Here is a 25,084-nt window from a genome sequence, read left to right on the forward strand (position 1 = left end):
AAAGTATTTGTACTTACACAAAAATCAGTCTGAATAATGTGATCGGACTAATTGGAATCATTTTAGCGGTGGAAAGAGCAAAGGTCGAGGACATGAATGTAGCACACACATTTCCTTTCCTTTTCTACTGTAAGCACAGAAATGACACATGACAAGCGCATGATATACATTGTGTCTTCATGATGTGTTGCTCAGTGTGATATAATCTCTGAGTCTGGCCTTGAGCCTTGAGTGTAATCACAGAGCAGCCGGATTCATTCATTCACAACACCAGCTACACCCGTTTTACACAGCGGCTCAATGTGGCATAGTTGTGCTATTTGTATAGTATAAATTTTTTGGGGGGGATGATTATATATAATTACTCGGTGCAGCCTGGGTGCACAGACATCTAGGCTGACTCACAAACACACACATCGCACACATGAATAGATAGACACAAAACCTGCACACGCTGACCTTAGGGATCCTCTTGCATGCTGATAAGTATTTACCGAGTAATAAGTCAAATGAAAGAAGTCATGGATTTGCTCATTGCTACGAGCCTCTCCAAATAAACACCCCAGTTAAGTCACTTATTGCCACACTCCCTTCTCTCTCTCCCTCAAACCGCAGAGCTGACCGTGATGCTTCATTCATCACGGCCCGATGTCTCATGTGTGGCTTTCTCACTCTGTAAGGCCATTGGTCAGGGAGTGTAAGTAGGCCATGCAGTGTCAACACACACACACACACACTCTCCGTCACAGAACCCACCCTCTCGCCTCACAGATACTTCCTTATCGCCCTCTGAGCTCCGCTGCCAACCACGTGTTTTGAGACAACGCCTGGTCTAAGTAAACCCCTTACTGAACTAGATAGGACATGCTACATTTTACATCTATATCTGTCAAATACCCAGGCGTGAGACTTTCACGCCTGCCCTCCGTCTCTTCTCTTCTCTTCTCTTTCAGACCAAGCTTCATGTTGACCGGCTAAAGCTGAGCGGGCAGTCTCAGTGACACATATAGCACAGAGATAGCGATTGTTATTTTCAGGTTTCCTCGTCGTCGTACGTGGGCACTTGAACAGTTCGATAATGAGAACTGTTCTCAATGCTGCAAGCCGACAAAGCATGGGTTATCGACAGACTTGTATCTTCAAAGGTGGCTTAAGGTGGCTTTAAATCTCTGAATTGAAAAATCAAATATCCTTGTTCATGTCAGAAACACAGATTCACATTGGCTAATTACACAGATAATGGTGTGCAAAATATATTTTTATTTGTGTTTGTTGCTGTGAGAAATATGAATTGAATATCGATGCAGCAGCAGGTAAACAGGCGTTTTCTCATGGGTCAGTTTGGCCAAACAAGGTTTTTGATGGTGGTGGTGGTGGAGGTGGTGAAGAGCCTGCACTGCCAAACATGTCATGTGACTGTGAAGGCCACAGGAACCATTCATTTTGGTTCTCAAACTGTGGTACGTGGACCACCTGTGGTACACAATACATAGTAACATTAAAGACACCTTATCTCGCACTCCGTCTTAATCTAATTTCACTCTACCAGTGTCTTATGTGAGGAAGAGGAAGATGATGAGAGAGCAAATGATCTTACTGGGAATAAATCTGCCTCCTGTGAAAAGCCCATAGTTGACTTTGCTCGACCTATTTACACCACTGTATTTTAACATTAGTGATAATGGTGGTAGTACTATGTCCTATAACAACTGACTGTTGATTTAATTTGTGTTTTCTATTTTTATTTTACTATGACAGAAACATCAAAGCTTATATTTATTGATGTAGTTAAATGGTGAATATTTTAACTTTTACAACACTCATTTGTTTACTTGGAATTAAATAGTCTTTGATTTACTGCGGCACATTAACCACTTACGGTTGCTGATCAAGGTACTTTTCCCAATGCTATTAAACAACTGAGCCCCCTTATAATACATGCACTTTTAATTGCACTGACAGTTAAATCAATAGTTGACTCCATGTTGTACTGCTTTAATCTTTCTAATATTTTGAAGTCTGCTTGATTCTCGAATCTTAAAGAGCTGGAGACTTCATTAATCTACAAACACATCAAACTGATTCCCTAAAATGACCAGCGATTGGTATTTACACCCTCTGCAAGTCTGCATTATTTACATCTGGAGCAGGGTGAAGAAAAAAAAAAAACATTTTATGAGCATGTTTACCCACAAAGACGTGACGTCAGCTCCAAAGCCTGATATATTTGGCGCGACAAGGTAAACAAACACTCCTCCCATCTTGTCTGAGTGTCATTTTCAGGGCTCAGAGGAGGTAGAGTGAGGTGTAGACGAGGGTTCACAGTCATTCAGGTCATAGGTGTAGTTGTTGTAGCTTGAGCATCTCGAGCAACGGTGCCTTCAGAACTGAAGTAGGTTTACTCAAGCAGGTCCAGTTGCCTTAAAGCTTCTATAGAAACTAAAACCGTGAAGAAGGTAAAGTGAAGAGCTCCTGCCTCTCTGCCTCGCTGCTTCCCTCTGTTGATTCATAGATTGTGCTCATACTTGGGGCCTGAACAAGATCCAAGGGCCAGTGTTAGTAAACTGTGCAGAGAAAGAACCTCATCCGACACACACACACACACACACCATTCGCTGAAGAGCCACAAGCATTGGCTGTAAACACTCAGGCCTCTCACAAGATGCTCTGTAAATATTTACAGCTTGGCAGGCGATGCACCGAGAGGAATGCGGCGAATTAAGCAGCAGCGGCGGCCTAACGTGACCGTCCTCGGGGCCAACTCCCTCCACCCACGCAGATCTCCACCCTCTCGACCCCCCATCGCCCCTGACCGTCACCAGACCGGACATCCACTGGGCAAACAACATGACCTTATTCAGCGTGTGTGCACTGTGGCTTACCTTGTGGCAGTTGGGGAGGTCACCTCAGCTGAGACAGGGGCCAGAGGCTGCTTCCTGAAAATAAAGAGACAATGATGTTTTCCGCAGGTGACAGTAAAAGAGTCAGTGATGTATGCTGTAACTACTGTACATACATATATATGCATTTAATTAATATTGGCTTCCCCTGTAACAACCCCCCGCATGTATGGAAAAGAGAAAACATGTGGTTTCATCTTTTACAGGAAGAACATGTTATTTATTTGTCCACATGCTAGATGGTCGAGACCTCCTATTGGCTGTGCATCCAGATAGCCGAAGGCATGGATTAGACTGTGACCTTATCCACACAAAAAACAGAACTTTAACTATACAATATTTTTTCTTTGTCATTTTTTAAAAAGGTTTTTCCTTAAACATGGCATTTTTTTTCAAGAAATGTCTTCGAAACCTCCTGAAATGATTCTAAACACTGTAGTACAACATGCCAAGCCTTTATGTGGCGCTGTGACTGAGTTACACAAGTAAAGCGAGCGAACAGGGCTGAAGCTTCGGGATGGAAAGAGATAGAGTTTTATTTTAGGTTGGGAATGAGTTACAAAGATATTCTGGGAGCTAATTAGTATTTTGTGCACACGTTATACCTATTTAGTGGCCACAATTTTTTTCCTTTTTCACCCATGTCATTTCTGGGGCTCCTTAAGAAGAGGAGGAAGACACCGATAAAGATAAAACTAAAAGATATAGCGTCAGCGAATATTACATCATCTATGACCATGGTTGCTAACTTGGGGTTCAAGCCAAGCGCAGACCTTTGTCTGCTTGTTTGTGAGGTTAATATAATTATACTTGTGCATATTAAATTTAGAAAATCCCAATCATACACTCTACTGCAGGGCTATTCAACTAAAAGGGCCAGCTTTTTGGAGGGCTGTCCAACCCCTGTACTACTATTTTGTGTTGCATGTACAGTAAACGGATACAAATGGATACAAAATGGAAGCACTCATTTTTTTAAATGGCTGCTAGTTTTGTGCAAAAAAGGTAAGTAACAAAATCACAAACATTCAGGCACAACACAATTTGTGTAAAAAAAAAAAAGGTTACAGTTACATTACCACCAATATTCGGGTATAACAGTCACCATTGGCTCTTACAAAATTAGAGGTAACAGTATGAACAACATTGAGGTGCAATGGCCACAATAGGCTATTTTTGCAGAAATATAAGTAACAGTACCAATAATATTCAGGTACAACTGCTACAGTTGGCTCAGTTTCACACACAGAGATGCATACATACATACATACTGAACAAAAAGTGTGTTGCACATTGTTTCATTGTGAGACCAGAATAGTGACAGTGACTCAGTGTCATTATAGTTAAAATGAGGAACTGTTTACTTTCAGTTTAATTATGCGTAGTAATTATAGCTCATTAAAGATATACAAATGTGTCTTAATTCTGTGTCATTTTATACTTTTATTACTAAATCAACAACAATCAGATTAAAATGAAGGGTTTTTCTCCGAGTCTAATTGGGTTTTCTGACACAAAGGTGATGTACAGCCTACTTTCTATTTGGCAAACTGCCACCCATCTGGCCCCCATGTAGGCAAAAACAAAGTCGAGAAACTATGTGCTGTTAGTACTTGACCCCAGCTCCTGCCTTAACATGCCATAACAATGCCAGGACGAGCCGAGCTTCCCACTGCAGCGGTGGAACACAAATAGTAACTTCTCGTATAGCCGCCACTACAGAGGAGAGGGGAAACTGAGAGAGGAGGAAAAACAGCAGGACGAAGAAGAGGTGGAAATGGGTGGTGGCCAGGAAGCGGGACTCTTCCTGCCCTAATCACAAGTCAGAGAGCGTTTCCTTTCATTGTAGAAGCTCCAGACGCCATTAACCAGAAAAGACCCCCGTGTGCTCACACCAACACCACTACATCCTTTACATAGAAACACTTTATCTTATATAGACGCAACATATATGAACGTTAATACACTTAATCACAGGTTACATGTAGCTTTGTTGATGAACACGCTTCGCGCCACACACACACACACACTGAGTCACAGGTACGTGGATTCGACTTGGCAGCGCCCAGTGCATTGTGCAGCTCTGTGGCTCTGCTCCGATAAACACTTCATTATGAAATCCTGAGGACACAGTAAATATTTGCCGGGCTCCTTATCTGTTTGCCTTATCTTGGCATGAACTGCAGGCACCACAACACTCCTGGGCCCTTTGTTTTTTTTTTATTGCCTTTGCTGCCACTGATAACTTTGCTGAACTGCCTGCGGAACTAAGTTTCTTTTTAAAAGGTTCTTGGCAAATCAACAAAACACTGAGGGATTTGTGCTGAAATGTAGGCTTCTAATTGGTTTAGGTAGGAGCAAAAAAATTCCGTTCCTATCAGAACAGGGGAAGGAGTTGTTATGCTGTAAAACTACACTACAGTCCTTATTTCAGCCATCTAAGTACACACATTTACAGACTCGGTTAATCAATATTGGGTTTGATGGCTGGTGTCCAGTTCCCAGCATGATTTACCTCAGAACACAGGGATAGCACTCACAAAAAACAAGCTTCTGATCGTTTACCATGAAACATCAACCAGCAAAGCACAAAAAGTTAGGTATATTTGACAAGAATATACCTTTGAAAAGAGCATGCTATGTTATTCTACTATAAAAGTGTTGTCTTGGTCTCATGATGTCAAAATGTGAACATCATGATGAAGAGGACATAAATTTGTCAACGAACGAGAACTTTTTCTTCTACATCAGACAGTTGTTGTGATTTTTGCGGTTAATCACCTTGTTATAGAACAACATGTTATTCAATAAGTACTGAAAACATTGAACAATTGGACATGTGCATGCAAAAGTATGAGAGAATGCTAACTTAAGTCCACCTGTAAAGTTTATAGAGCATTTTAGGTGCATTCTGAAATTGAATCCAAACATCCATAACTTTTTTTGTGATTAGTGTATATGATCACAACTCACATACGGTATAACACACACTTCTGGGTTGGCACATCTTACAGAATATGTAGCTGAGACATTCCCTCACAACATTATCTTCATAGACATTCACCCGCCGCTTTATTTCACATCTAATAAGGCGGCAGAAGTGGCAAACAGTGAGATATTGAGCTGCTGTAACCTATCTGCTTCAAATGTTCTACATGTTGTCATGTAATCAGGCGGAAGTCTTCCTTATACCTTAGTTGAAACAAATGGTTAGTTGAGGTTGAGCATGAAAATCGCTGTCGATTTGTACTTTATGAAAAACTCGAAACCGTCCTATGTAGCACCAGGAACAATGTCACATATATCAACTTTCTTCCCCATTCTGATGCTCAATGTGACCTTCAGCAGGTCATCTTATTAGGGCGGTTGTCTGGTTACACATTTGCGTTAATAAGCAGCTAAACAGGTGTACCTAATAAATTGGTCGTGTGGTGTCGACTGGTAGCTGTTCTCTAATGGGGCCGAGTGCCACGGTGCACCCCTGTCAGAAAATAGAAACATAATGTGGGGCGTTATTAAAACATTAGAATGTAATCCTGGTGGCAGAGCTTTATAACCTGAGCCTCCAACACAATATAACCCAGCTTTCCTGTGACTGCGACGCTGCTTGTACACATTTTCCATTTAAAAATTCCAGCCCTCATTCCCCACGTGGTGAAGACCTATCATGTGTCCTCCCCCTGTTTATAGCGCCGGGCATCGCACGTTATGTAATATTACATATACGTTTTATTCAGGGCTGTCAGTTTCTATGCGTGGTGCAGAATCAGATTTCGTCTCAGGGCATACCAATAAGTTCAGCTGTTCTTCTTTTGTTGGACCGGAGACAGGAATTCAAGCAGCGATACCAAGTCGCTGTTTTTTTTTTTACTGTATGCTGAGAACAATGGGCCAGGACTTGCTCTGAAAGCCCCCCAGAGGATTCAGGTCCAAGTAGTGTCACAGGGCAGATCAGGCACAGGCACACACACACACACACAGGCACACACAGCCCTCCCCTCCCCGCCTCCAGGCTTTCTCTTCTGGGAGGAAGACGACGAGTCATGCTTCATGTGAGCAACATGAGAAGCAAAAAGTTTCAGACCACCGCACGTCATCGGTTCATGTTTTTTTGAATTTTCACGACAAACTCTGCATGTGTGAGAAATCACAGCGTGGGACGAGGACGGAGCCGTTTCCAAAAAAAATTATTTTTATTGGGAGAACTACAAAAAAAATGTACAGTACAAAGTTAACAGTCTCACACTCAATTTGTAGTGAACCGACTCCCCCCCCCCAAAAAAAAAGAAATGTCACAACTCTCGTTGCCTTTTTGTCCGTTTTTTTTGTTACATTCAAAAAGCTTTACTTCTGAAAAAGTAGTCAAAAGTACATAGTGTGCATCCCCCTGTACCTACTATGTACAAACCAAACGTGTTCATCCACTTCCCTTTCCAGCAAACTCAAGACTCAGACTAGATTCCAATATCATAAAAAGAAAAAGAAATCAAACAAAGAGGGAAAGGGACTTGGACAGGAGTTATGGTTGTTTATCAGAGTGTCTGAGTGGTAACAACCTTAAAAAACGTTTTTCAGAATCCAACACTACATTCAGTACAACCTGTGTATAAAAAGATGCCATGTAGGAAAAATACTTTATTTGGTTAATTTTAAGGCATGTCAAGATGGTGAACCCCGTAGGCACTACACAATAATACTGGGGCACAAGGGATTGCTACATTCTTTAGCACGTGGCTGGAATCACAGTGTGACCTCGTGCAAACAGAGAGAAAAACAAAAAATAAAATACTTTTTGGTTAATTTATTGACTTGGGTTCTTTGTCACTGAAGTCTGATCTAGTTAAAAAAAAAAAAGAAGTAAGGGTTGGACGGTCTGTACAACCATTGTTTATACATTCTACAGATGCATCTAAATAGGGACAAAAAAGGAGAAAAAAGCCTTCTACAGCACTGACACACAACCTCAGGAGCAAACAGCAATCACGCAAACTTTAATAAACGTAAACAAGGAAACAAAATTAATGAAATAAATATCACATACGTTCTCTTAAATTAAGATTTTTTTTTTTACTCATTTACAATAAAAATACCAAGTGAAGTTACAAAAAAAGGAGAAAAAAAAACAAAATATATATATTACTGTGAAAAGAACATACACTCCACTTTATGCAGATTAATAATGGCGATCATAATTTAAACATAAAAGAATATAGATCTATTGCTTCATCATACTTGATAAATACAGTATGGACACAAATTACCAATGTAGCCTATACTTTTTTCACAAGATAATAAATAAGTTAAATAGTCCATAGCCAGTTATGCACCGCTATGCAAATCACTCAAAAAACAGCTAAAAAAATATATATTCAACCATCAGCAGTGATTTCCCCAAACAAACCCAACTCAAGAGTGCTTTTCAACCAAGCAACAAAACTAGACTAACAAAACGAACCACTGGGTGGCGCTGGGAGGAAAAAACAGGTCTGGAATGGAAGTTGAAGCTTTCAAAAAGAGGAAAGAAGAAAAACAACACACTTTAATAAAGGAGAAAAAAAAATGTTACTTTGAGTCAAAGGCATATTCTTGGCAGGATGGGAGGAAATCTGAAACCGCTTAGTCTCTTCTTCTTGTCAAGTCATGTTACACACACATCTAATCCCAGGAAAAGTGTGGCTTGCCTGATAGAGCAAAAGGGAGAGGGGGCTACTCTGAGCCCTTGGGCAAGGCACTGATGGAATGCCTTCTGTTTGCTATCTAAGTTTTAATACAGCTATATTACATAGAGAAAACAACAAAAAAAATACTAAACTAATGCCAGGTCAAGGACACTTTAAACTGTGTGAAGCTTTATTGATCCCTGTGGGTGAGATTCTCTCCTCTTGCCCCCCACCAGGGAGGTCAGAGCAGGGTCAGCACCACTGGAGCTTGTAGGGACTCAACAGTCTTGCTCAAAGGCACTTCAGCAGGGTGGAAGCTGCTGAATAAGGGGTGAGGGGGATTGAAGGACAGTCTACCTCACTCATCGAGACCCACTTCCCCCGCAGACCCCCCCGTCCATAAATCCGAGTGAAAACAAAAAAAATATATATGTATAAATCAATCAAGTTAGTCATCAGAAATCGACAGCCTGCTGAAGATTGGCAAACGTCTTCCGCCGTCCAGAGTCGGAGACTCGGAGCCGCTGAGGCTCCCAGAAGAGCTGAGGGACCCGCTCGCATAGCTCTCCCGGTCAGAGAGCGAGTCTGGCGGGCTGGGAGGAGGCTCGAACACCGGCGACTCGCCGAGGCGGCGCAGCGCCTGCAAGTGGCTCATGTTGTAGTTGGGAGGGGAGGGAGGGCACATGCTGCTCTGCAGCCCGTAGTAGGCACCGACCGAGTGGTTGTTGGCGTAGCCGCTGGGGCCGTGGACAGCCAACGGGGCCAGCAAGGCTTTTAAGTCCTGCCCGGGGAAATTGAAGGCACTGTTGATGCAGGACACGGAGTTCGGAGACAGTACGTCCTCGTAGAAGCTGGAGGAGGAGGAAGCGGTGGTGGGAGGCGGTGGGGTCCGGGACGTGGGGCTGTCGAGCAGGGGAGACTCGAGTCCGTGGTGGGTGGAGAAGCCAGAGAAGCTGAGGCTGTGGTGGAGCTTTGGTTTGTCCCTCTGGGTGTAGCTGAGCTGCTGCTGTTGCTGCTGCGGGGGCAGCAGCTCCCTCTGACCGTAGCCGCACAGCTCGCGGGCCGACCTGGGCTCCGCTGGATGCTGCACCATGTTAGCGTTGGCGGCCGGAGCTGGCCGGCGCTCTTCGGCGTTGTGGATAAAGTGACACCGGGGACCGTAGGGGCAGAAACCGATGGTGTGGAACGTGCGACACGGCTCAGTTTTGTACTTGGGGTGGCGGGAGAGGCTTCTTAACTCGTGGTAGCCGTGAGCGAACTGACATTTCTCCCCGTACTTGCATGAGCCGTTCTCCTCGAAGGGCCGGCACAGCTCGGTCTTGTAGCGGGTGGAGTTGATCTGAGAGCTGGGCTTCTGCTGCAGCACGCCGCGCTCTCCGCTCTCGCTGCTGTACGCGCGGTCACGGAACTTGTTCTCCTTGTTCATGAGGGCCGTGGCGCTGCTGCTGCTGCTGCTGCAGCTGTTCGGCGTGTTCTCCTTCAGATTCCCGTAGGAGCACATCGAGTACTTGTTGCCGTTGTTCATCGCCTCCATGTTGCTGGTCGAGTTTCTGCGGAAAAATCCTGGCGTGAAGGAGCCGCCGGAGCCGGGACTCGTCACCGGAGCCCCCACCGCCTTCTTGTCCAGCATGCTGTTTATGTGGAGGGCGTTCATGTTCATGCTTTTATCCTGCTGATGGGAGAAAAAGAGACACGTTAGCGATATGTTTGAAGAACACTTTGACCACATGGCATGTTTGAGGCAACTTTGTTATGCCTGCAACTTGTTGCACACGCTCACTACACTGTGTAGTTAAAGCACTTTAAAGAGTTTCTTTGTGGATGCAAAGCATAAAAAACATCAACGTTACTTCTATAGAATAGATTTTACCTTGTAAAGCATGTCCATGTCGTAGAAAGCTGATAAGACGGTCGCAGACATCTCGTTTCCCCAAGTTAGCTGTCGCACTCCCTCTTTCATGGAGGACCGACCAGGATCCCTGAAGGCGAAGGGCGGTAGTTTGTGCCACGACTGGTTTTGGTTGTGGGGAATAGTTGCAAAAGTTGCAGTTTTTGTCGTAAAGTCCGCTGAAGAAGAAAAAAAATGAAGCGGGGACAGACTGGTACTGTAGAGCTGAAGGTGTTGTGTTGTCTTTTTTGTTTTTTTTCTGTTGTTAAGTTTCCTTCTCCCCTTCGAGAAGCGCAGAGCCAAGGTGCTTCACTGTGCGCCCTCGCTTTCTCTGCGTCAATATAAATGCTTGACGGTGGTCAGGGAGGGGCGAAGCGAAGTCGGCGCAAACTTTTTTTTTTTAAGGAGCCGCCTCTGTCCCCTCCTCTCCGGGGGAAAACTTCCATTCACCGGTTGGCCGCCTATTCTTCAACACCACGCCTTGAAATCTAACCCCAGCAGCAGCAGCAGCATCAGCCCCCGCCTCCTCCTCCTCCTCCTCCACCTCCTCCTCCTCCACCTCCTCCACGCCCCCCTCTCATACCCCACACATCCCTCCAAAAACTTCTTTCTTTTTTTTTTTTTCTTCTTTTAATCACACAACCAATTTTGTGGAAGTTGGTTTTGCTTTTGGGTTCGTCTCTCGCTGAGCAGGAATGTAGAGCCATCTATTATTCATGCCTGCTGTTCTCCAGACAATTAACCATGCACATTCACACCTGGGCCTCCCCTCCTCTGAAGCTATGAGTGGATGGCAGTGCCTTGCTCAAAGGCTCCCTTAGTGAATTTCACCTTTTTTTTTAAAATATTTTCTTAAAAAAAACAACAACAATATATATGTTTATCTGCAGCGCATGTCTTAAAAGGCGTATGTGATCAATAATGCAGCATTAAAAAAGACTCCTAATACTGTATATAAACAAGGAAGCAATGGTTTACAGTCCTGGAGTTTGAACCAGCAGCTCTCCTCTGCTCTCCAGCCTCTGGACCACCACACTTTGGAAGCTGACACAGCTGATGTATTTGTAATGGAAGGAAATTCTTGCCTCTACCTCCCACCTCTCCATCCCTGTGGATGGGGGTAAAGACCGCAAGTATGAGCGGAGAGGAGTCGAGGCAGAGTGCAGCACAATTTTTAGAATCCACTGGTTGCATAATCAGGCTTCCACAGTGCAACAAGCAGCAGCAGCAGCAAACAGCACACACACGCTGACGCACAGCTACTACCTGCTGTGACCTACTTTTGCACCACCTCAACACCAAAACCTTAAAAACCCTAACTTCCACCCTCTGATTAGAAATGTGTCACTTTTTAAACACAACGTAGAATCACCGTGGACACAGAGTGTGTGTGTGTGTGTTTCTGCTTTCTTCTGGAGCACTCTCAGTTTCTCTCTAACTGTTTCCACCCCTCAGTCTGAGCCCAGACTGCAGGAATGTGCTTTAATCTCATTGTACGGCAGCACAACACTGCCCCCATGAGCGCAGAGCGAGACATGTCCGTGAAAGAAACACGGGGGGCGCCATCTGCTGAGCAGAAGTGGAGCAGGAGTGTGTGAGGGTGCAATCCACAGCAAAATAAGACACCAATCTGTGTTTATTGACTTATTTACTCCTGTTTTCTTTCCCCCCAAAAAAAGCCTTCAAGTCACCACATCCTCCTTCTTTGTAAGGCACAGTGCAGTAAGCTGCCCTCCCCCTCCTCCCTCTCAGCATGGTGTAACCTTCCCAGGATGGCAACATGTTCACATGAAAATGTCAAAGTACTCCACTCTTTGCTCTTTGCAGTTTTAAAAACCACAGTGGAAAGATTGCAGAGCTGGCGAGCAGAGAACGAGAGTCTATATCAGGGTTTCCAAAGGCTGATATTTTGGTCCGTAGGGTGTAAAAATGTTGTGCAACACATATCACCAGAAATTGCAGGTTTGTGCGACACTGGTAACCATTAAGCCCTTTCCATATAGGATCATAATTGAAAGAGTGGCTTCAAAAATGATTTTTCTTCCTGTGACATGATTCAATATTCTCTTAAGTGCTGAATGGTTTGGTTGAATTTGGTTGGGGTGAAAAAAAAAAAAAAAAAAAAGGGAAAAATAGCGACAAGCGAAAAACAAGTGACATAAGAGGTTGGAATCTACTACTAGCCACCCTAAAATTAGTCTGAGGGCTGTCCCCGGACTATTTGCGCTTTGCAAGATGTGATAAATAGTTTAATGGGAAGGACAGACGCAGCAAGAAGAAATCCCTTGAACATGTCCTCGTCCACAGAAACCGCTCTCCCATCACACAGCTCTGTTTTTATTGGGGGGGGATGTTGAGCTGTTCCAAAACATTACGTCAGTTTTACTGTAACAGGGAACATGGCAACCAGGGAGAGAGAGAGAAGGGCCCAGCTGTAGGAACAAGCAGTACCAACACACACACACAGACAGGACAGTAGTCCATTGTGCCGTCCTCCTAATTACATAACCAGGAAAACTAAAGGGAAGCGTAAAAACACAGTCCAATGGGAAGAATCCTGCACTAAATTAAATATCACGGGAAAATAACACCTCGTATAAACACACAGTAGAAGTCTAGCGTACACTAAAATACAACGTTGGTGACGTGTCAGAGCAAACACTTGCTTTCACAATCCCGTGCCTCGGTCATAAAGCTCGACTGGCTGCACAATCGCACCACTGAAGTCTGCGCTTGAAGCTTCGGGGCAGCTTCCTGTTCCAAACTTTAAATCCCTGGTAACACGGAGACCGCTCGGAACTGTCGTGTGACAAATTACTATCGATAAAAACAAACAGTGCCGTGTGGCGTACAAGCGTGTTCTGAAATGCTTCACGACTGTCAGAATTTCCCACATGTACAGCATTCCCATAATATTATCATTGCCTAGTTTCCACGCTTTTCCTTTTTCCAGAATCAAGAGAGAAGCAAAGACGTTATTTACTTTCAGGCGGAGGGGGGAGAAAAAAACTGGAGCGTTGGAGTAATCGGAGACGGTATTTATTTAAAAGACATCAAAAACAGTAATCATAAAAATCAAATGGCAACATTTGTAGGAGACAAGTACAGAGTGGAAAAACAAACTAAAGACTCGACCACAAAGCCCGTCTGTGGTCTTTTTTGTGTTGGAATCTTTTTTTTTTTTTTTTCCTTTTCTGAAATATTAGGAATTCCCCTGACATAATGTGGTGGAATCAGAAACACACCTTGCTACTTCAGCCTCTCCAGCAAATCCAGAGCCAGTGTGGCCCTCTTGTGATGCAGAGTCAGCCGAGTGTGTTCCACGGTGCAGGAGAACTGGGGCAGAGCAGGGAGGGAGTCCAGGGCCTGCTGAGAGCTGAGGGCCAGGGCCTGGGCCTGAGTTGACAGTGTTTGGAGCTGGGTTTGGTCCAGGGTTCCCGCTCCTGGGCGCTGGGTCTGCTTGAGAGTCGGGATGAGGGAAGTGAGGTTTTTGTGGAGCAGCGCCACCCACTGGACAGGCTCAGCCCACAAGTTCAGGTCACCCTTCTCAAACAGGAAGTCTTCCTCATCCTGATCCTAAAAAAAAGTCAATAATAGTTTTGATATTTTGTCAGTAAATGCTACATATCAAAAAGAGGCAACATTACTTCAGTTTAGAGTTGAAAAAAAAAAAGATGAATCGATTAGTAATGGTTTACTAAATTAATCGTCAACTATTTTGATAATTGATTAACAGTTTTGAAGCTTTTTACATTATTAAAACAAGATTTCTTATTGTTTTAGCTTCTTAAATGTGAATATTTTCTTTGTTTATTTGCTCCACATAACAAAGAAATCAGTAAAACTGAATCATTTTTGGTTTGTGGACAAAACAAGACAGTCAAGAACATCATCATTTCCATGTTGACAAACACTGATCAACGTTTTTTAAAATTTTCTGACATTTTATCGACCAAACGGCTAATTTAGAAAATAATCGACAGATCAATCGATTTGCGAAAATAATCGTTAGTTGCAGCTCTACGTCAGTTTCTATGGTTTATGGTAACAAGTAAAATGCAGCATAAAGTAAATGTATCTTAGTTTTATTCCCTGAAACATTGATGGAAACAAAATTACACTGTGGCAGAAAAGAAAAAAATATAAAGTTCATAAACACTAAAATACTGTGTGGAACTGCAATATGTCAGACACACACTGAACTCTAGGGCGGAGGAGCTGTATGTGTTAATACAAAGGTCTGCAGGAGTGCCTGTGAAGATTCCCCTGCCAGCTTCCTCGTATAATCTCTGGTCAATGTCCAAGTGAGCTCATGTGAAAACGCAGAAGGAGAAACTGGAGATTCACCCCGCTGTTGCGAACGCGTTTCACAATCTCCTTTTGGTTTCAAAATCACTTTTAAACTCTCTTCAGACATTGTCTGGAGTTCATGTCTAAAAAAAGCCTCCGTGAGTGACACCCTTCACATTAGACATGGTCATTTAACTTCGTTGATGTGCAAATAAACGGTGCGGCATTTAAAAAAAAAAAAAGAACGCTGTTAATATTTAAACAATCAGACACAAAGAAGAGAACGGTTTACAGTTAACTCGCTCAAAGCTGCGTCTTACAATCCGCTGTTTAACTCCAGTCTGAGAAGAAAGAACCCGGCAATTAAACAGGCACCAAAACAAAACAAGCTGCTAAACAAAGTGGTCGGAGAGCAGAAACTTTGGCGGCTATAAAATGCCCTGCTATTTTGTCTGCTACTGTGAGTAAAACAAGAGCGACAATAAAAAAAAAAAAGAAGATATAGTTCTATCTGTTCCTGTTATTCCACAGTGTTAAATCAACTGGAATCACAGGTTGGATGATAGAAATTGTGTTCTAGCATGAAACACAAGGATAACGACGAGGACATGTTTTCCTTTTGCGCCTCGAAAATATCATCCGTGTGACCTGTTATGTTACGACAAAGCAAAAGCTGACGATCACGTTATTTCTCAAGGACCAGTGTCAGTCGTGTCTGTTGTGTCCTCGCAGTTTTCCTGGCAGACGACGACACTTTAACAAAACACATTTCAAGCTCGCGTAATCTTACTGTCTAACAAATACACTCTGTGATGTTCCTGTTCCATGCAGTGACAATGGAAGATGACAATATGTATCTGTGCTGAGGTCATTAAAGGCGCTTTCCTCTGTTGTGCGTTACACTTACTTTGTTTACAGAGTGTTTTGTAGCACGAAACACGGAAGAAATAGAAAGGCAAACTCCTTTAACCAACTCCTTTGCCTTTTTTTAAGCAAACAAACAAGTTTACTCACTTAAAACCTCGTTCACACTACTTCAAACCAGTGGGTTTTCTGCCCTGTGGTGTTTTTTTTCACCCCTTGCCTCACCTGTGTGTAAACTGTGATGTCATGGTGGGGGGAAAAGAGTCGCAGGAAGAAAAACAACAACTACTACACCATTCAGGGTATATGCAGGAATCCTGAAGTTCATTTCAATACCTTCTCAAAATATTTTAAGACCTTATCGCCACTTCAACACATATTTTACTTACAAAACAGTTTTAGTTTGCAATTAAATCTATAGAGCACAACCATAGAGTTTATTTTGTGTGATTTCGGATATTATTTCACGCCAGGAGTTCGCTTTCGCAAGATGCGTAACGTCACATGTACACGCATCGTTGTTTTTAACAAACGCAGGGAGGAAAATAAATGCATTCATGCATACTTTTTGCAGTCAAACTCTATGGACAAACTTTAATACCTCATGAAATACTTTTTAAGGGCTTTCAATTTCCCAAAATTGATTTATCAACTTTTAATACTTTTTAAGAGCCTGTGGACACCCTGTGATTAATAATTTGCGTATTTTGATTTAGTATAACTTTAATTTGATCCTTTCAATGAACCAACTGATGTAGCACTGCAGAGTATTTTGACCCAGAAGTGAATGCCAAAGAAAGAACATGTTTTTTGACGAATAGAAATGGGGTATAATTCTGCTTTCAAAGAGGTTAAAGTTACCGGAGAAACGTTCACCAGGCTGGAAGCTTCGTCTTCAGCTGCGTCATCGACGTCGTCTTTCCCCAGCAGCCACTCTGTCAGAGCGAGGAAACCTGCGGGAACCTGCTCCCACGTCTCAAAGAGACTACACAGGAGTCTCACGCCTGATTCCATGGCAACCGGGGGACACACGGACATGCCGGCCATATCTGTGGACAGACAAAGACGAGACACCATTTTGTCAAGTTAAAATCAAGTGACAGGTTTTGTTTCGTTATTTCCTGCTTACTCAAATAGCGGCGTTGACAACCGAACAGACACTTTGCGAGAAACAAAGTTTAAAAGAGAGCGGAACCAAAGTCAGAAGGTTATTGTCAGCTGTCTGCAAACTTCTTTCATTCACTGTCTATCATTTTATCCTCCACGGGAGGGTCAGGAGAAGCTGGAGCCAATCCCAGCTGACAGAGGGCAAAAGGCAGGGTACAACCCAGACAGGTTGTCCATCACAGGGTCAACACAGAGAGACGAACAACCATTCACTCTCACCCCAATGGTCAGTGTCCAATTAACCAAAGCATGCTTTTGTACTGTGAGAGATAACCAGAGTATCTAGAGAAAACCATGGAAACTCCACATAGAAAGGTGGACCAGGTCACAAACTCAGACCTTCTTACTGCGAGACAACAATGCTAGCCACTCTGCCGTGTGACTCCTTCAAAAGTGTGAGAAAATTGTGAAACCTGATTTCTCTTAAAGGTCCCATATTATGCTAAATCAACTTTTGAATCATTTAAATCCTTATGTTTGGGACTCTGGAGGTCCTATCAAAGTGTGAAAATAAATGACTCACTCATGTTTTTGTGGTCCTCCTCAGTCTAAGTACAGGAGATAAAACACGCGATGTTGACTTCCGTGCTCATTGGGACGTCACAATGCGCTAAATTCCTGGAACTGTTGTCTCGCTGAGCTCCGCTTTGTCCTTAAAACACGTGAGAGTAGTGGCGAGGGCAACGATATCCGAAAATCAGAAGTCCGCAAAAAGTTCTATTCTTGGCTCCACAGTGCAGCACAGAGTCCTACACAAACTTCCAGCCTCAGAGGATTTATGTCCAGTGGATACATGTTATATGACGGCAATGTGTCTGCTAGAGCCTGATCACTTTTCCAAATGCTAACTGCTGTTAGCTCCCAGTAGCCTCTGTGGCTGATGTCATTTCCTGTCCCTTAAGTTTGGTTTTTACTTTTTTTTTAAGGTGGACCTCAAGAGACACTACTAAACAGAGAGTTCTGAACAGGGCTGTTTTTGGCAGGGTGATTGAACTGCTGTGGTGCTTCATCCTTATGGTAATTTGACCAAAGCATGTCACAGACATGTTCATTAGGACACCAGGGAACTAGGTTAACTTGGAGAAATAGGGTATAATATGACTCCTTTACACAGGACACACTGTGAGAAGACACTCGTCACCAAATGTACAATGAACAATATTATATAGCAGTTTCTACAACAGTGTACTCTATATACGAGAGTGAGTATCGTGTGATGTGGTGGCATGAAAGGAAAACCCATTACTTGTTCTGGAGTGTCCCTCTATCCAAAATAATTTAATTGAACCAAATATTTCTAAATAAGTCATTTTCCACAGCTGAACAGTGCACCATTTGTAAAATTCAGATTTGCCTCTAAGGAAAAAATGTGAGTGTGCTCTCGTCACTGCGCCGCAAGTCCTTAAAAGCAGAGAACAAAACTCCATATTCTGCGAGATTATCACATGTAAAATATCACTTCTAGTTCACAAACATCTCATCCTTGGGCACCTAAGTGGAAACAGAATGCCTAATTTTGTTGTGTCAGTGTGGGTATGCAGTGTAACGGTTGGTGGGGGCAGTGATGGTTTGAATGATGCGGCGCTGACGCCGTGTTCCAAACTTAGTGCGACGGAGTGTGTGCTGCGCATGTGCGTCTTTCTTCTGGGGCTTGGAGAGCTTTCTGGGAAACAAAACTATAACTCACACAGCCAACCACCATCAGGGTGTGTATGAGTGAATCCAAACGCACACACACACAAACACACACAGAGAGGGAGCAAAATGTGCCACTTGACTTCCTGTTTACATGTCAATGAATGGAGTTTTGACCCACACAACAAAACCAGTTAATCCGTGGAGTATTGAAGAATTTATAACATAAAACAATAATAAATATGTTCACTAGCATTAGCACTACGATTTGGAATAAACATCTAATTACAGTTACTTTGACAGGAAATGCGATTATGATATGATTTTGATGCATGATTTTTACATTATTATTCTCATTTTCAGTCAAAAAACATATTTAAAAGGATTAAAGGTGCATTATGTAATAACTCTAAAGCAACTGGCCATAAAATCCTCATAATGTGTCACAGACTCAGAAATAAGGAATAATATTCATATAACAAACTGAACCCACCAACAACAGTACAGCCAAAATATTTGTATTAAAAAAAAATATTTTGCAGACTGCAAATCATGTTTATGTTTTGAAATCGTGTTTTGGCATGTGGCGCCACCTACCGCCGTCTACCAATCATTGCAGTCAGTAGAGTCTCAGCTGCCGAGGAACCACGGGTTGCCAGTTACGTCAGAAAACGAAACCTAAAAGACCTTGGTATTTTGAATTTAAATGTAGTAACAGTTTTTGGCCACATTCTTACATATGGCACCTTTAACGAGTGATATTTGTGCAGCTCTGTGGGAAACGAAGATTCAGTCTGTAGAATAAGATGTGTATAGATCAAGACAATAATTCATCTAAAATTATATTTTGACACACATTTTGGCTTGAATAAATATTGCGCCTCCTGCGATTTGAAAATTGATTTGATGATTTGATAAAGTGACTTGTGTTTTACTTTCTTTTGGTTCTGTAATTTTACTTTTTCCGATGTGTTGATTTGAAGCTTAGGTTTGACTTCTTCCTACACCCTCTTTAACATTAAATGGTTATATATTGTTTTTTTAATGCCACTGCTACATATTCTTTCATCACATTTGAATAAATGTCATATTCGTGTTGATTTTTTTTTTTTTTAAATCACTAAAAGAAATAAACACAAATGTCTCACGCAGACAGAGGCAGACCTGCTCCAAGCCCATATGCCGTATAAGTCAGAGGAGGACGTGTGAGTGGAGGACACACAAACTTCAAAAGGGGGGAAACAATGTTCGACTTCACTTGCCATCTCCAGTTGTCCACGCAGAGCCAGACAGAGTGTGTGTGTGTGTGTGTTTGTTGTTCTCCCACCTTGACCACCCTCACCACAGCTGACACCCTGATAACACCAGACACTTCAAAAGACTTTGGGAGCCACTAGCCAAAACACTACCACTATGGGACCCTCATCAGCACACATGCAGTATACAACACACACACACACACACAGATTGTTTTTCCCTCTTCAGAGAGGAGGCGTAAAATCAGCGCAGAGCCTTCAGTCTGCACAGAAAGCGAGCGAGAGAAACCTGCTCTGTGAACATTAGAGGCTGTTGATTGTAATGTATTAGAGGAGATTTAAGAGTTTAGGGAGCTTGAGTGACAAATTCCTTTCTTTTACCAAGAGGCCACCTCTCTTTGGGACGGCCCTGCCTCTAATGTCAAACCTTTACAGGTTCCTAACCCCCCCCCCCCTTCCTCCTCCTTCACAGGAAATTTTAGCTGTGTTCAATTTATCTACTTTTCTATGGAGGTTTCACACATTGCTTAACATGATTTCTCTCCTCAAGCTGTTGTGGTGCAAAACGCGCCGTTTCTCAAGGGGATTGTCTTTCACGTTGTTACTGGTGTGAAGTGAGAGAGCGAGCATCTGTTTGTGTGTGCGTGTGTGTGTGTACTTATATATATATTACCTTTTCAGGACCTTTTCTGGCATAAACACTGACCTTGTCAGGACCGGTACGACCCAAAACCTGGTCCAAATGTGGTTAGGGTTAGACATTAAGTGGGGTTAGGGTTTATGATTGGAAATCAATGCAGAGTGTGTGTAGGTAGAATTGTATCCAATGTTGCGTTGTGTCAGTGCCACTTGGTGAATGAAACAGTGTGAGTTTAACCGTGTGTGTGTGTTGTTGGCATCCACTGGCACACACATGAGCTGGGCAGGGCAGGAGTGTGAGGGAAAAACTTAACCTTATGCCTCTTGTGGAAACATTATAACAGTTGTACCATTCTGCTTCTTTAAAAAAAGACCTACGATGTTTGGTTGCCTTGTTAGAGACAGTGGCTTTATATTTAAAAGTGATTGAAGAATAACAAACAAGCCTTCAAAAACGTCACATTAAAGAGCCCCGCTGAGGTATTATACACGCAATGAAATATGGAAGCTCTTTGAATCCAAATTTAGCTGTTGTTGTTTTTTTTGTTTTTCTTTTAAAAAAGGTTGGTAAACCTGGGTTAGGATGAGAGGCAATTTAGTCCTTTCCCATGCCAGTGAGGGAGTTTCTCTGTTTTTCCCTCCAGTGAATCATGTTTTATGTCACCGTGTACCTTAAACAACCAACATGCCCGTCAGAACAGTGGTCACATGTCTTTTTTTATATCTTTCACTTCAGTCTCTCATTCAAACTCACCAGCAACTGAGCACTTTTTTTTTTTTTCAATTGGTGCTCAAAGTGTTATGGTGGAAAAAGGTGCAAAAATAAAGTAGTAGTTGATTGCAAAATGATCATGTTCACGCACGTAACATGTTAACATTACTGTAAAATAACAAAAGCCAGATATTAGCGGATTTAAATGTGTTTTTGAAACATTGGAAAATGGAAAATGTTTCAAAACATCTATGTATATACATGTTTATATGTATATACAGTACATATATACACATACATACACATGTATATATATACATATATACATACATACATATGTATGTGTATATACATACATGTATGAGTATATATACATACATACATATGTATATATACATATAGACATACATATATATAAGTATATATACATATATGCATGTATATATGAGTATATATACATATATACATACATACATGAGTATATATACATATATGCATACATACATATGTATGTGTGTGTATATATATGCATACATGTGTGTATATATGTATACTCATATATACATATGTATGTATGCATGTATGTATATATGTATATAAACATACATATGTATGTATGTATATATATACATATATACATACATACACATATATAGATATATATACATATACATATATATGTATGACGTGTTTGTGTGTTGTTGGCACAATATACCAACAACACAATATACACACACGTATGTATACATGTTGGCACATATATACATATATATATATATATATTGTATTGACATATAACATTCAGTAACATTATTCCAATCCAAATGCCAATGATCACACAATAAGAAGAAGACATAAAAACAACAAATCTGGTGGCGTCCTTAGACTTGAGCACAGTACAGTATATGGACGTCTCCAGCTCTAACAAAGAATGCTGCAGGAAGTCATCACTGGCAGCTGCAATCACGCTGCACAATGGTTTTCCTGTGTGTTGGAGGGTGTGTGTGTGTGGGGGGGGGGGGGGAGTAGTAGACTGCTCCGGGGACAGTATAGTTTTCCAAAGTTAACAGGACAAAGTGCTCACCTGGACCTTGTATCATATCTGTTACGTGTATCAGAACAATGTGACCTTTCAAGGTCAGCTCTTTATATATAATATTATATTACTGCCCATTGCACAACATACATTCACGGTATGGTTATGAGTCTCTCTTTAGTTACCCTATCCATCCATTCATCCACCTATCCATCAGAAGACAGTCAGTACATTTCCAAGCACAGTTAAGTCGTTAAGTTAAGCTTTAGTGAAGAACAGACTTGTTGCAAATGACCACAGGTGGAATCAAATCTGGGTCACTGCAGAGGGCCTTGGCCCAAGTGAGCCATCCACCACTCTGCATTTAAAAGTCCAGGTTAAGTCGCACACAATAATTATTATTCCGTAAATGTACCGATTTTGGTCAACATATTCACTGTGGTGGGACTCGGCCCACGATTTGGTTTAGAAACCCGCTCATCAAAGTGTTAAAGCAGCGAGTGTGAGGGCATCCATCCCATCCGGGGCTGTAAACCACCTACAGGGTCCCTCAGCGACACCTGTCCTGTCCCAAAGTCACATCTTTATTCTATACAGCCTGAATAAAGATTGTCTGTCAAATAAGGGGGCCCACGCAGATCTGCATATCCAGGGTGTGATCAGCTGAAAAGGGGAGCTGGGTGTCTGGGCCCCTCAAAAATTTCATTTATTAACCCTAAAAGAGCATTGTTGCCTTGTCAACTGTACAAGGAAGGGGGAAAAAAAAAACGACAAATGACAAAGACGAGAGTATCCCCTGACAAAATGACTCATTTTCACACTCAAGAAGCACAGTGATTATGTTTCCATGCATAGGAACGCACAGTTGCAGCTGCACTATGGCCCTTGTCCCAGTAAACACCAGCACTGGTGAGGAATAGATTAATTAAATGAAGTGTTTCTGCTCCCATTACTCTAGGGAACAATACACGGCCCCTTTAAGTGTGTTAGTATTAGGTGGTTTCTGGTTATTGTGTCTTATTTTTCTGCGTACCGGCTTCTGGAGTATACACGCTGCAGCAGCAGCAGCAGTTCCTCTCCCAATTGCATTATCTGGTGTGTGTTAGTGCAATTTTGAGAAATTCAATTTCAGTGGCACTAAATGGGTGTTTACATTCATTTTAAAAAGGTCTGGCTTTAGTTGGACTAACGCAATTTGTTATTTTTCCGACGTCATGTGAGCGCTCTGACTGCGTAGGCCACAGGCACGACAGTGGAGCCGAGACGCCAGGAAACAAAGGTGTGAGATAGAGAGGGAGGTGTGAAGAAAACAGACACTTTACAGCCCTGACTTCCTCTGGAGACTAACAACAACAACAACAACAACAACAACAACAACAACAACAACAACAACAACAACAACAACAACAACAACAACATCCCCACCAAGAATAATTAACACAACTATCATGCTACAAATGTCAGTGAATAATGACATTAACATTAAAATAACAGTCTGAGAATATGCTGGTACATGTAGTCGTGTGAGTGTAGCATTTGTCATCAGAGCCCAGTCTGTGGTTGGCTCAAGGCATCATATACACGTCAATAGCTGTCTAATGGGGGTGGTCTCCTGTCTGTCTCTGTCATGAAAACAACACCATCACCTGGAGTCATTTCTTTCCCCCACAAGACACAAATACAGGATGATTTACAGACAGTTGCTAATGTTTTGGCTCTGGTTGTTTGAGTTCAAAGCCTTTTTTTTTCCAGATAAGGAAAAGATTCTGCTGGTTTCATCCACGTGTGGAATAAGTTAGTGTTTCCATAAACGATTAAAGACACATTACCTTTTGTGCCTTTCTTTCTTTTATTTTTTAAAACAGAGTTGATGTCGATGGTTCGACATTGGCCTCCAGTATAACTGTTATACTATATTTTCTCAGTCAGCACTGTGGAAATACACCCGAGAATTTAGTTCACTTTTTATTCTTGTGTGTTTTTAATCGGCATTTTCATGCTTATATTTACGTTTCATGACTTTGTTTTTACCGTCTGATTTTAATGCTGTGTGTCTGTAATGCTTTTATTTTGTAAAGCACTTTGGTCAACTATGGGTTGTTGTAAAGGGCTATAGAAATAAAGTACATTAAATTACATAAAATAGTGATCAGTGTTTCCCAAACCTTTAAAGGACAACATATGACGACAATGTTAACAAATACACAGTAGTTGTTGATTAATTTAGTGGCCCCAAAAATTCTGTCCATTCCATCACTGAGTGCGTTTACATGCACACTAAAAAAAAAACGATTACTGGCAATAATCGGGTAACTGGAATAAACCGCTTAAGGTGCATACATGTCTCTAAGAAATCAGATTATTGACAGTAACCTAGGTGTGTTAAACAGGTTTTTCAAAAACCGAAAACTGCAATAAATCGATAATGAATATCGGTTTATTCTGTTTACATGAGCACTTGAATAACCAGATAACTACAAAAACCCTGATAATAATCGTTTGTTTAGTGTGTATTAAACACACTCACTTTCTGATGCATGGTTCACAGTAGCGCTATCCTTGAAATCTCTACCCACACACTTTCTCAACACTAGCCTAAAGACACCAGTCATTACCTCAAACATGTGATTTTAATCCCCCACTAAATCATTAAAATCTCATTTTCCACACCCCTGTTTCTGAAATAAAAAAAAGTGTTATCGGCGGAGAGTCGAAAAATAGCTTTATCAGTGAAACGCAAAAGGTTAGAGTTAAACATCAAAAGGCAGCATCCAAATTCTATGTAATTCATTGTCCATTTCCATTCATCACTGTGAGTGAATGAACTGAGGGAAGGGACACATGAATGAAAACATCCTGCACAGGCAATTTGTTGTATTTACAGAGACCAAAGTAGGTTTGTCCAGGACAGTTGGATGACAATGGTTGACAGAGAACGTCCTAGAAAGTAAGTTTGTGAGGCCACTGTGGAGAACTGAGCTCATTTTGGTTTTCTCTCATGCCTAATAGTTACTGATTAAAGTAATTTATGTCCATA

At 42.0% G+C, this 25,084-nt stretch overlaps 2 protein-coding genes across 3 annotated transcripts in view; both read right to left on the reverse strand.

The window, feature by feature from the left end:
• Window positions 1-7,176: 7,176 nt before the first annotated feature.
• zfp36l2 (zinc finger protein 36, C3H type-like 2) lies at window positions 7,177-10,747 on the reverse strand. Of its 2 annotated transcripts, none has more exons than XM_083897779.1 (2): window positions 10,431-10,747; window positions 7,177-10,229 (listed from the first exon to the last, which is right to left on the reverse strand). In XM_083897779.1, the coding sequence occupies exons 1-2, from the start codon at window positions 10,518-10,520 to the stop codon at window positions 9,009-9,011; spliced, it is 1,311 nt and encodes a 436-aa protein (XP_083753905.1). In that variant the 5' UTR covers window positions 10,521-10,747; the 3' UTR covers window positions 7,177-9,008. The 2 variants fall into 2 exon arrangements, with proteins under 2 accessions (XP_083753905.1, XP_083753904.1); XM_083897778.1 differs by having other exon boundaries at window positions 7,177-10,232.
• A 2,806-nt stretch (window positions 10,748-13,553) lies between these two features.
• Window positions 13,554-25,084, reverse strand: part of thada (THADA armadillo repeat containing) — a gene marked incomplete at its 5' end in the record, with an annotated part of 92,585 nt that continues 81,054 nt past the window's right edge. Inside the window, 2 exons of the mRNA XM_083897242.1 lie at window positions 13,554-14,024; window positions 16,464-16,651. Of these exons, the coding sequence (XP_083753368.1) occupies window positions 13,698-14,024; window positions 16,464-16,651 (515 nt within the window). The 3' untranslated portion in view covers window positions 13,554-13,697. The remainder of the gene's footprint in view (window positions 14,025-16,463; window positions 16,652-25,084) is intronic.

Source organism: Microchirus variegatus, assembly GCF_963457635.1.
Source record: "Microchirus variegatus genome assembly, chromosome: 11".
NCBI lineage: Eukaryota > Metazoa > Chordata > Actinopteri > Pleuronectiformes > Soleidae > Microchirus > Microchirus variegatus.